The sequence below is a fragment of the Carettochelys insculpta genome, chromosome 5 (assembly GCF_033958435.1).
Source record: "Carettochelys insculpta isolate YL-2023 chromosome 5, ASM3395843v1, whole genome shotgun sequence".
Classification (NCBI taxonomy): domain Eukaryota; kingdom Metazoa; phylum Chordata; order Testudines; family Carettochelyidae; genus Carettochelys; species Carettochelys insculpta.
The window spans coordinates 80,359,538-80,372,526 of NC_134141.1; the positions used below are offsets into that span (position 1 = coordinate 80,359,538).

General features: G+C 42.7%; 1 protein-coding gene across 1 annotated transcript in view; it reads right to left on the reverse strand.

The window, feature by feature from the left end:
- LOC142013664 (versican core protein-like) overlaps positions 1–12,989 on the reverse strand; it is a 151,736-nt gene that overhangs the window by 21,374 nt on the left and 117,373 nt on the right. Inside the window, exons 11-12 of the mRNA XM_074995367.1 lie at positions 9,115–9,273; positions 7,011–7,093 (exon numbers count right to left, since the gene is read on the reverse strand). Coding sequence (XP_074851468.1) covers positions 7,011–7,093; positions 9,115–9,273 — 242 coding nt within the window. The remainder of the gene's footprint in view (positions 1–7,010; positions 7,094–9,114; positions 9,274–12,989) is intronic.

Here is a 12,989-nt window from a genome sequence, read left to right on the forward strand (position 1 = left end):
ATGGGGAGTGGCACCCGTGGTATATCTTGACTTTAGTATAGCTTATGATTCTGCCTCACACGACCTTTTTCATAAACAAACTAGGGAAATGCAGCCTAGATGGAGCTACTATCAGGGAGGTGCATAATTGGTTGCAAAATTGTTCCCAGAGAGAAGTTAGCAATGGTTCACTGTCATGCTGGATGGGCTTGTCAAGTGCTGTCCCACTGGGATCAGTTCTGGGTCTGGTCCTTTTTTCATCAGTGATTTTGATAATGGCATAGACAATACTCTCATAAAGTTTATAGATGATACAAGGCCTGGAGGGGCTGCAAGTGCTTTGGAGAACAGCTCTAGAATTCAAAATGATCTGAACAACCTGAAAATATATGGTCTGAGGTAAACAATGAAATTCTATAAGGACAAATGCAAAGAACTTCACTTAGGAAGGAATAATCAGTTGTACAGATACAAAATGGGAAATGACTGACTGGGAAGGAATACAGCAGAAAAGGCTCTGAGGGTCATAGCAGATAAACTAAATCTGAGTGAACAGAATAATGCAGCTGGGAAAAGAAAAAGATCATTCTAGGATGTCTTAGCAGGAGCGATGTAAGCAAGACACGAGAAGTAATTCTTCCACTCTACGCTGCATTGACTTGGCCTCAGCTGAACTATGGTGTCCTGTTATGCATGCCACATTTCAGGAATGATATAGGCATATTGGAGAAAATACAGAGAGAGGTAACAAAAATGATTAAAGGTCTAGAAACCCTGACTGTGAGGGAAGATAAACATGGGACATAACATGTTGAACAGTAACAGAGAGGAAGCTGTGCTAGTCTATACACTATCAAAACAAAAAGCAGTCAAGTAGCACTTTAAAGACTAGCAAAATAGTTTATTGGGTGAGCTTTCGTGGGACAGATCCACTTCTTCAGACCATAGCCAGACCAGAACAGACTCAATATTTAAGGCACAGAGAACCAAAAACAGTAAGCAAGGAGGACAAATCAGAAAAAGATAATCAAGGTGAGCAAATCAGAGAGTGGAGGAGTGGGGGGGAGGTCAAGAATTAGATTAAGCCAAGTATGCAGACGAGCCCCAAAAGTGACTCAGAAAGTTCCCGTCCCAGTTTAAACCATTTGTTAATGTGCCGAATTTGAATATAAAGCCAGCTCGGCTGCTTCCCTTTGAAGAACGGTGCGAAAATTCTTTTTCAGTAACGGGACATAACAGTTTTCAAGCACATAAAAGGTTGTTGCAAGGAGGGTGGGAGAAAATATGTTTTCCTTAACCTTTGAGGATAGGACAAGAAGCAATTAGCTTAAATTGCAACAAGTATGGTTTAGGTGGACATTGGTCAGGGTGTCTAACCACTGGAATAAATTGCTTAGGGAGTTGTGGTATTTCCATCTCTGGAGACTTTTAAGAGCAGGTTAGAGAAACACTTGCCAGGGATGGTATAGATAACACTTAATCCTTCCATGAGTGCAAGGAACTGGGTTAGAAGACTTCTCAATATCTCTTTCAGTCCTGTGAGTCTATGACCTTACTGAAATATTTTTACAGACACTCTCTTGTACTTTTCAAGCTGAGCATGTTTCTGTGCTGTAGGGAAAGTGGCACGCCCAAAAAAGCACTGTGGTGTCACCGGATATATCATCTCATCTAGTGAATTCAGCCTCTCAGGGGAGTGTTATCTTGCTGTTCGCACACACAACAGGAAACCAGGATGAACTACTACTACTACATGAATGCCAGTTTAATGCTAAGAACCAAGAAAACAACATGGGCAGACAGACCATGCATGCGCACAGAGACCCAAGGACTTCGATCAGCTTTCACATGGGTGTTCTAGGCAACTTGAACAATTCTCTTTGTGGTCTGGGACATAAGACTTGCCTATTTCTATTATCTAGGACATGTCCCCTATCATAAACAAATGTTATTTTTAAAAATAAAAGATGGACAGATGGATAAACATCCTTTGGCTCAAAAAATACTTACCTTTATTCACAGTGGCCACATCTACATAGAGCCCTGCTGTCACGTCATGCAAATGAGGGCTCTTAAAATGCAAATGCATGCTCATTTGCCTATTCTTGTGGATAATTTGCATATTCCCATGAGATCGCCCTGCTGGCAGAGGCTGCTGCTGGCAGAAAACAAGCCATGTAGATGTAGTTCTGTTGGCAAAAACTCCCTTCGTCGGCAGCCCCTTATCCCTGGAAAAAATCAGGGATAAGGGGCTGCTGATAAAGGGGGTTTTCACTGACAGAACCATGTCCACATGGTTTGTTTTCTGGTATAGCAGTAGCCTCTGCCAGCTGGGCGCTTTTGTGGAACTATGCAAATTAGCTCAAAGAATATGCAAATGAGCACCTGCTTGCATTTGGGAGCCTTCATTTGCATCACACCATCAGCAGCAGTGCAGCAGCAGGCCTCCGTGTAGACGTGGCCAGTGACTCCATTAGTTCCTGGTTGGTTCACTGATGACTCAAGTATTTTCTCTTAGAAATTCTGTCTAATGATCAGGCCATATATTTACAATCTGTAACTCCCTGGATTCCAAGACTTGCCTCACTTAATGGAATTGTCATTCCTAACCACATACAAATGCCAGATAATGAATGAAAACTATTCACTGGAAAAAAAAAAGTTTTTATTGTTGCTACTTTTGATAAATTGCCAGCAGCTGACCATTTCCATGAGAAAAAACTAAGACCAGGATTTTCAAAAGAGCCTGCCTACAGATAAACTCTTGAAAAATGGTATCTAAACAAATGGTCTGATTTTCAAAAGTTCTGAGTGTTTGCCACTGGGAGGTGTTCTGCAGTTCTGAAAAGTAGATCTCTTATATAGAAGCTGAATTTTGGCTCTCATTTTTTTAAATCTCCTGGCCATAAAATTCCCAAGCATATCTTTTTTTTAAAAATATAAGTGTGACCTGAACTGATTGTATGGAATCTGCAAAACAATTCTCAATGAATTGAACTGAATTCTTCATCTGTTTATATAGTCAGATTTTTTCCTCAACTGTATCTTGTTACTTAAATCTTTCTGCATTACAAAACTGATGAAAAAGCTCACTTTATTCATCCATCACATTTCATCATGTTAACATCTCAGTGCTGATCTCAAATGAGCTTACAGGATGAGTATAGAGAATTTTTCTGGGTTTTTTTTTGGCAATGGAAGTAAGCAAAGGCAAGGCCAATATTTTGGTTTTGGATGAGCTCATGCAGTTCTTGCTGAAGTAAGTGAGAAATGCATGTCCAAGGGATGGATTGAGTCCTGGTACAAACTAATCAATTTAAGCATATATTTATGTCCAGTTCTGATCATATTTAATGTGGCTGGCACTTCCAGTTAAAAAAAATCTGGAAAAACACAACCCAAGATGGAAGTGAACTGAAAATGTCAAAAGAAAGTTCTGATTTTCTTCCATTTAACTCATTGTTCTAAATAGCTTTTAGGTGCAAATAAAAAAGTACAGTTGAGCCTTTTTTCCAGAAACTGTGCTAATAAAATACACGCCACTTGGCAAAGGAGTTCCCTGCAATAGACTGAGTAATTCTATTGTGGGTTTCCTCATCTCCATGGAAAATGTGCACCAAAGTAACTCAAGCCTCATTCCCCACTCTCCAGTGGTAGAGTTTCAGGTTCATAGATCCATAATTCTTGCTCTCTTTGCCCAGAATAAAAATATAAGTGAAGGAGAAATCATGATGATGTGGTAATATATATTATTTACCATAGTTATTTCATTTGGTCAGCAAGGGATAATAGTGTCCCAGAATTTCCATGATCATCATCTATTTAAGAAGATTAAGGTAATTTCAATTTTGTTAAGTATCGTAATTGCTTGTAAACAGTATTATAGGAATAATCTTCAGCTACAGGCTGAGCTGCTCTTGACACACAAATCTAATGTGTAGTAAGACAAAAGCAAGTTTACATCATCTTGATCTCAACACTTTGAGGCCAACAGAGGACTGTTTTAGCTCACTGGCAATAGTGAGATAGTTGTTAATCCAGTCAGAGAACACTGGTGCAGTACAATGCTCCAGCCTCTTTCCCCAGACAGTTCTGATGCCAGAGGAATCTTCAACTGACTGGGTAACTAGTGCCTTTAAAACAACAGAACTAAGTAGCACCCTAAAAGGACAATATGACTTAGAGCACAGCCAATATTAGATCTCAGTTAGAGGAAGTTACACGCAGATCCCTGTCTGATGTAAGACACTGTAGGGAAGAGGGCATATTTCAGAGTTTCCTCATGCTGTAACCTTACTTATGGTAACATAATGTCAGTTTTCATAATTATAAATTGCACTGATATGTCTAGAAACCATGGAAAAATCAAAAAATGAGGATACTATGAGTAAACAGCTCCTGCAGAATCACTGCATGCACAGAATAATTAACATACAAAAATAATGACTGTGGGAAGCTTTTGAACTCAAAAGTAAAAATGAATTCATGGCACACACAGATTGTTCCCAAAGAAAGGGATTCAGACAGAAAAGTGGGATAAAGATCAATTTGGAAATACTTAAGGCCAGTTCAGCAGATGGCCTTACACTGTGCTGAGACTGTCTTCTCCTCAACTTCAAAATTATAACACCCATCTTTGCCCAGCAGCATGAGTTGCAAATAGGGAATCAGCTCTGGTTTTTAATTTCCTGGATTTTGTCAGTTTGTGTCATATCAAGCTTGCCTTTGCAATGTATAAATTACAACTTAGTATTTACCACTGCAAAGGTATGCTGATCCCACAGATAATGGTTAGACGATGCCTGAGCCTAACCTGGTGTTTAGGGGAAGAGGAATCACCAAAGTGAATGTAGTACAAGGATTATACAAATCTGATGCAGCCAAAGTGCCAGACTCCCAAGAATAGGTGAACAGGAGGGAGTGATGTGGAGTAGCAGACTTCCTCAGTTTCTAATCCAAGAGACATTGTCCCTCTAAACTCAGTTAAACACATTAGTTCCAGTATTAAAGCAAGCACTTGAAAGAAAAGTTTGATTTTCCTTTTCTTTTCCTATCACCTGAAAGAAATGGACCATTCACAAACTACTGAGAAATCTTGGAAAGGCCTTTAAACCTTTATCTATGTACATCAAGTGGCAATTAATCAAATCAGCATTGTTTCAGCCTTCTAACTAAGACACCATATCCATGTGATAAGCAGCAGTGACCACAGTCTGTATGTATGTGACCTAAGGACCAGGTGTTTCCTGGTTGTAGAAGGAGTCACAAAGGAAAAATATGCATGGCTGATCTGTTTACCTAGTGTGTATCAATGGATGGCAATCTGGCCATAAATCACCTTTCCCTTCTAAGGAAGAGATTGAATAATTTGGCTTGGATGACTTAGTTTAGCTGAAGGTGGAGAAAGACTGTTTTCTTGCCCCCACCTTATTGCTGTGATGCTATAACAATATCAGTAGTATTCCAAAACTGTAGGGATAGAGTATTGTGACCAAACTATGCAGGTCATGAAGGCGGTGTGTAGAGGTGGCTTTAAGATGTCTTTACATCTCTTCCAATTGTAGGATTGCCACGCACTAGAACAGTCTCAAAGCATGATTCTAAGCAACTAGGAAGCAACCTGGCAGATAGGGATCACTGGAGTGCAGAGAAGCTCCTTCTAAGGCCTAATCTCGAGTTAGGTTGATGTAAGGCAGTTTATGTCGACCAAATACACTACAGCCTTGTCCACCAAAGTTAGTGCTCCATGATACCAATATCATAACTCCACTTCCACAAGAGGCATAGGGCTTATGTCAGTGTAGTGAGGGTGATGTACTACTGGTGCAGACACTGTGTTACTTGCATCAGCTACTGGCACTCTTGTCAATTTCCTGCATTTCCAGTCCAAGATGGGCTCACACCTAGGCTCTGAGCCTGGGATGCCCTCAGAGCTCCCGGCTCCTCCTCAGAGAATACTCCACTGGGATCCCTGCTCTCTTCTGGTATCCCGGCTGCACTGATGTTACCAGTTCTCAGCTGGGAGCCCAGCTGCTCTGCCCTGACTCTCAGCTCCTGACCGGAAGCATGGCAGCTGACTGGACTGCAGGCATTGATTTCCACATCAGCATGAGAAGCCCCAGCTGGCTTTCTCCTGCTCCTGGCTGGGAGCAGAGGAGCAAGAAGCCCCGGGGGCAGTTAGTCTTCTGCCTCAGCAGCTGTACAGAACTGAGAGATCTGGTTCTCAATTCCCCATGCAGGATTAAGGCACCTGGCCCTTGGGGGGAGCTGGCTGCACGGGTCCCCCGGAAAGGGCAGAGACTTGGGTGGAAAGGGCAGGCCTGGGGCTAGCCTTCACTTCAGCAGCCTCAGGCCACAAGGCACGTACTACCAGGGGCTCTGGAGGTGATTTAAAGGGCCCAGGGGTCTGGCTGCTATGGAGTAGCAGCAGCAGTTGCTGAGAGCCCCAGACCCCTGTAAATAACTATATGTCAGGATAGCTGCCCCCACCTCCATGGTTGTCTTGCTCCCACACTGCCCCTTTTCAGTTGGTAGAAGTGCTCTGGTGAGGACATGCATCACCAACCAAAGGAGATTAGTGTGGACATCAGCCAGAGCTGCACAGTAATGATATAGTTTGGTTTAAGATTGTCGTGTAGACTTGCCCAAGAATGCTCTCTCCGTGGGTGAGCAAGGGGAGGGGAGAGATGGGAACCATTGTGCCCACTCTACACAACCTGAGAATTCCCCATGCTGAGAGATTCATCAGGCAGCTGAATACATTAACTTACAGGGTTTTTTTTAAAGCACTTCAGAGAAGGATCAGGATTAGGGCCTGCGATGATAAACATGGTAATCACTTTAGAACAGAGTCTGTGAGGATTTCTACCCTGCTTTACCAGCACTACATAATGATAAGAAAAGGTACCAATCCCACACAAGGAGGTTTGCTGGGGTGAACCTTTGGCTACTTCATTGATTCTGGAGTTTGACCTATTTTTTTAATTTCCAATGGCTTTTAAATGAGTTTTTTTCCTGTTAAACAAGCTTACCAGTGTGCTCCCATCAGTCCAGCGGAAGTCATGCTCAAACATCTTATCATTGAGACCAATCCACTGGTAGTCATGCCCGACGCCTACCAGAAAAGCAACCACAAAAATATGTTATTAATTTTCCCATAAAAGGGAGAACATTCTTCAAAGAAAATAAAGAATTTTCAGAGAATGAATCAGACTTCCTGTTCCTAAATAGCTTTCACTAAGAATGTGTATACCTATTTACAGGCTCTGTTTTAGCTTTTCTTCCAATTTTAATTCTGAAGATCTACAAAAATGTAGTCTTTTACCTACTTGTTTTAAACTATCACCTATCTTCCCTTTATCTTGCATACCCCCAAACAATCAGATTAGCTTTCTACCTGGCCATGCAGTTTTCAAATGTCAGGTAAAGAAAATTAAATGCATAAAAGCCAGTCTGAAGTTTACTGCTTACTGCAATTAAATAAGCATTTTCTCTTCCTTAGTGATGTCAAAAGATTTTCAGTGACACTTTTACAGGAGAGATATGCCAAACTTTTTGTCAGGAAGGCAGAGACCTGCAGACTTATCAGGAGTGACTGCCAACTAGGCTTGGAAAGTAAGTCTATACAAGATAAAACTCCTGACTAGCCCAGATCAGCTGACTGAGGCTCACAGGGCTAAAAGGTTGTATATGTTTGAACCTAGAATGAAGTCTGGGCTCCGGGACCCAGAGCAGGTTGAAAGTCCCATAACTCAGGCACTAGCCTAAACTCAAACATCTATACCAGGGGATCAGCAACCGCCAGCACGGGTGCCAAAAGTGGCACGTGAGCTGATTTTCATCAATAGGTGAGGCAGGAGCTCAGCCCCGCCCCTCCTCCCCCAGGCAGCTGGGAGCTTGCTAAAAGCCATGCTGCCTGAGGATTAACAAAAGACCAGCTAATGCTACCAACCACCACCTAAACAGTAAAGCTCTGCCTCTTAATTTATTTATTATTGAAACTGTTGTAAGTGGGATTACTAGTGACTTTAAAAAATATCACTGGCATTTGGACCCTACGTGCCATCAAAGGGTCAAATGTTGGCACTTTGTCTTGGAAAGGTTGCTGACCTTGATCTACATATCTTTAGCTCTGCAGCCTGAGCCCTACACCCAAGCCTGGTGATCTGGGCCAGCCATGGTCATGCTGTGCATCTTTTATCTCTATGTAGATGTATCATGACAGCCCCAAAGTCTTTTCTTACCAGATGATATTCAGGCACCAAACATCTGACTCAAATGTTAGTACAGGAAAAGCTGTGCTATCCATAACACTAATAACTGGCAAACTTAGTTAACTGGCATCTGTTGGGGACAGCAGCTGGCAGCCTGGCTAGGACTGGTGGCAGTGGGGCCAGCAGGCAGGCTGAAGCCAGTGAATTGGGGCCAGCAGCCTAGCCAAGGTTGGTGGAGTGGGGCTGGCAGCAGTAGTGTTGGCTCCCTAGCTGGGATTGGCAGCAGTGGGGCCAGCGGCAGCCAGTAAACATGGGGCCGGTGGCTGGGAACAGCGTCAGTGGTCCCGGAAGCCCAAGACCAAGTAATCAGCAGCCCCTGTTCCCCATGCATGCTGGATAACACAGCTTGTACTGTACAACTCATGAAAACTATTAAAAAATAAACATCTCCAATAATTTAATCAATAGCATTACTCAGTCAGTGCAGACAGCAGCTGATGCTGTGATGAGTGTCACCGGGCTGAATCAGTCTTGTAACTTAACATGAGAGGACTATATAAGAAGGCCTGGAGAACAAGACTGTCTGAACAATGAGCCTAAAATAAATTATCCTGAATAATGCGCTGAACTTCCTTGTGCTTTACTGTCTTTTTCTCAGGACCTAAAATTTTAGGGGGAGAAAGGAGATTTTCTCTGAAGATCAGACATTTTTCCCCATTGCAGATAAGGATTAATACAAAATGAACAGCAAAAGAAATGGTCAAGAATATGGTGCCTTCCTTTTAAAAATCAAATGATGATACATATTTTAGGAAGGATATGTGAAATCTATTTCATAGTTTGGAGGGTGTTTTGTCAGTACGTTTTACTAGCTCTACATCTTCAGCCTTGAGTTGCTCAAAGGAAGACTAATGGTACGTACGGTTCACAAATATCTGCTCCTCATGAGACAAGATACTTGTCAGGTGGGCACCCTGAAGACGACACTCTCTCTCGGCTGCATCCCACGTGCGGCGATGGGCAAAGTACTTGTAGCACTGCCCTTGGAACTTGTGCCAGCCATAATCACAAGTCTCTGTATCTGCAACAAGTAAACAAACCTCCTCGTAAAATATACAAGACATACACACTTGAGATTTAACCAAGTGAATAGAAGATTCGGCTGTTAAAGTTTCAGGAAGTCATGCAACCAAAGCTGCACAGGTGAAAATTACCGACCCTGTAATTCTTATTCAAGTCCTCGGTACCTTTATATACTAAATTTCTCCTTTAGCCATAAGGAGGATATCTTTTGCTCATTAATATTCATCAGTAAGTTCCAGATTCACACATTAGGCTGGATCTTGAATATCCCAAATGGGTTAATTATCCATAATTCTGAAACAATTAAATGTAGGTGCTCCACTTGGATATGAGAGTGCTGTGGCTCTATACTTTTTTAATGTTTTAATTTGTTGGACATTTTTTCTTAATTTTTCAACTAATTCTTTGAGTTACTCTGTTCCATTACTGTGAAGGACTGACAATTGAAAATGGCCAAGGAGAAAGAAAAGTAACTAACATTGTCAATGTCTCACAACCTGGACCATCTCCCCTGGGGCTAGTGAAGGAGAGGATTACCATACTGCATGATGCTTACCAAAGTTACTAAATACTTGTGAGCTATTCCCCACACAAAATAAACGATAAGTGGGTCAGCTAGTCAATCACCGAATGGCTTTGGTGCTTCTCTGTTTCTTTTGTGAATGTGTGTGCATATTGTTTAGAAATCCACATTTTCTCTCATTCAGGCTACGTCTACACGTGAAGCTTACTTCGAAGTACCTTATTTCGATGTAGCGACATCGAAATAGCCTATTTCAATGAATAACGTCTACACGTCCTCCAGGGCTGGCAACGTCGATGTTCAACTTCGATGTTGCGCAGCACCACATCGAAATAGGCGCAGCGAGGGAACGTCTACACGCCAAAGTAGCACACATCGAAATAAGGGCGCCATGAACAGCTGCAGACAGGGTCACAGGGCGGACTCAACAGTAAGCCGCTCCCTTAAAGGGCCCCTCCCAGACACACTTGCACTAAACAACACAAGATCCACAGAGCCAACAACTGGTTGCAGAGCCTGTGCATGCAGCATGGATCCCCAGCTGCGGCAGCAGCAGCCAGAAGCCCTGGGCTAAGGGCTGCTGCACACGATGACCATAGAGCCCAGCAGGGGCTGGAGAGAGAGCGTCTCTCAACCCCTCAGCTGATGGCCGCCATGGCGGACCCCACAATTTCGATGTTGCGGGACACGCAATGACTGCACAGTCCCTACTTCGACGTTGAACGTCGAAGTAGGGTGCTATTCCCATCCCCTCATGGGGTTAGCAGCTTTGACGTCTCGCCGCCTAACGTCGATGTTAACTTCGAAATAGCGCCCGACACTGTAGCCAGACAAAGTCTCCCCCTTACAAGCCAGCTTGCTCGTTGCCCCCGCCACTGAGGAGCACACAGGGCACGGAAATGGCTGCTGACAGCACAGTTCTTGATGCCCTCATTGAGGCCCAGATATGCTAGCTTATCGTGACCCTGAGAAGCAGAAAGTACAGCTAGAAGGCTAACAGGCCAGACTGTCAACATGAGGTGGGGGGGGACCCTCAGAAATCACCCCAGCTGGCATTGATCAATATGATGCACACACACAATCACCCAGAAGGGGACGTGCCCCGCCCGCACAAAAGAATGTCCTGTACTCCTAAATTGTTTATCTCTTGTCTTACAAGTGCAAACTGGGTAGAAATGCCCTTGTAACAAACTGGTGTCACAAGGACAGACCAGTGTGATCTGGCACCATAGATAAGAAAGAGAATACATAACCCAAAAGGGGTATAAAAGATGGGTCCAGCAGAACTCTAACTTTGAGTGCATTCAACCAACTTCCTGCTGGTCGGGTCAGGTGATTGCCTCCCGAGGTCCACAGCTGGGGACGCCCAACCTCGTATTCGTCTTTCCGCGGAATTGAGTGACCGATCCAGCTTGGCTACGCTGGTATCGAGAGACACAGAGAGGGTAAGATACACCCATGCTAGGTCTCTGACTTTTTTTGTGCACAGCTAAAGAATTAGAGCTCTGTAACTAGTATCAAGATATCATTGTGTTAGATGATAACAGATATCTTTGTATTGGATTGTAACGTAACTTGTTAACACCTGTACTTTGCTAGCATATAAGAAGTAAACAATAGCCTTTTGTAACCGTAGGCTTATAACTGTAGCTTAATAAACTTGTAACTAGTTAAGCTCTGAGCCTAACCATTTTGTTAACTCTTTTGTCACTGCAACACAGCCGGCACAACAAAAGAACTTTAACCGTTTGGTTACTACAGCCTGGCCGTGGGTGAGTGTGCTAGGAGCTGCCTGCTCTAACAGTAAAAAACCGGGTTGTTTAGGACCCAGGGGAGTACCTCACCGCACATTACCTGGCCACCGGCTAACAGACACGTGTAGCCGTGATGGGCGCTATTTCAAAGTTAGTGCTGCTACTTCGAAGTAGCGTGCACGTGTAGACACGGCTTCAGTGTTCTCATCCATGCTGTCAAACATTTCTGTGAATGACCAGTGTCGTCTGATATCAAAACAAAAAAGCAGTCATGTAGCATTTTAAAGACTAACAAAATAATTTATTAGGTGATGAGGTTTCATGGGACAGACCCACTTTTTCAGATCTACAGCCCTACCAGAACAGACTCAATATATAAAGCACAGAAGGCCAAAAATTGTTATCAAGGTTGACAATTGGATAAGTCTTCTTGTCTTTAGATATGTGTGTTGTTCCAAAATATGCCTGGGTGTTTGATGTGGAAGAGTAAGTAAAATAGGTCCTATCCTGTCATGCATGCTGTGTTACTGCTGACGAGGGGTCTGCTGTGGTAATACTCCATAAAACCACAACCAACTAAAAATACAGGGCTGAATTTTGTTGTTGTCTGTAGACAAAAGAGTCTAAACTAAACAGTCTTCTTGGTGCCTGAAACCAGCATGGAAATACTTTGTGGTCTCCTGAGGGACATGGTTTGTTATCATTTTTGAAGACCCCCACCCCTCACTGGATGCTAGGAAATATCTGCATTATTAGGAGCTCACTGACTTAATCCTGTTTGTTGCTAATGAATGGAAACCTGACCTGGAAGGCCAGGAGACATTAAGAGTAAATTTATACTTAAAGCACTAATTTTCTGGAATATTAAATTTGAGAGAAAATATTTTTCTGAAATCCTTGAAGGACAGAAGATTTTTATCACACAGGAGTCTTTGGTAGTCCATCTTTTGTAAAAAAAAAAATAACCTTATAGGAATACATTATACTATAGATAGGAGCTCACATCAGGCAGTATTTCCATTCAGTTAAAGAGAAATAGATGTGAGCTTTGGAATAGTAGCAGTTCATAGGGTTGATGTCAGTTATAGCATCATGGTTAAGGCAGAAGAAATGCTGTAAAACTTGCATATTTGTTTTCTTTTTTTTGTTTTTTTTTGTTGTTTGTTTTTGTGTTTTCATTGTATGAAGTGATCACAAGGAAAAACGGCTTTATAGGAAAAAGGGTATAGATGCAAGTTATAGAAAGAGTGAACCAGCTCCCTGGATTTGATGCAAGACCCAATGGGAGGAAATGGTTTAGAGAAGGAGTATAGGGGAAAGTGGTCCCAGCATGATTTAGTGCAATCTAAGGACTGCTCTACGTTATGCTGGGCGAAATATACCATTTTACCGTCTGAGGATCAACAGACCATTAGCAGGCTTTCATCACGTCCCTGT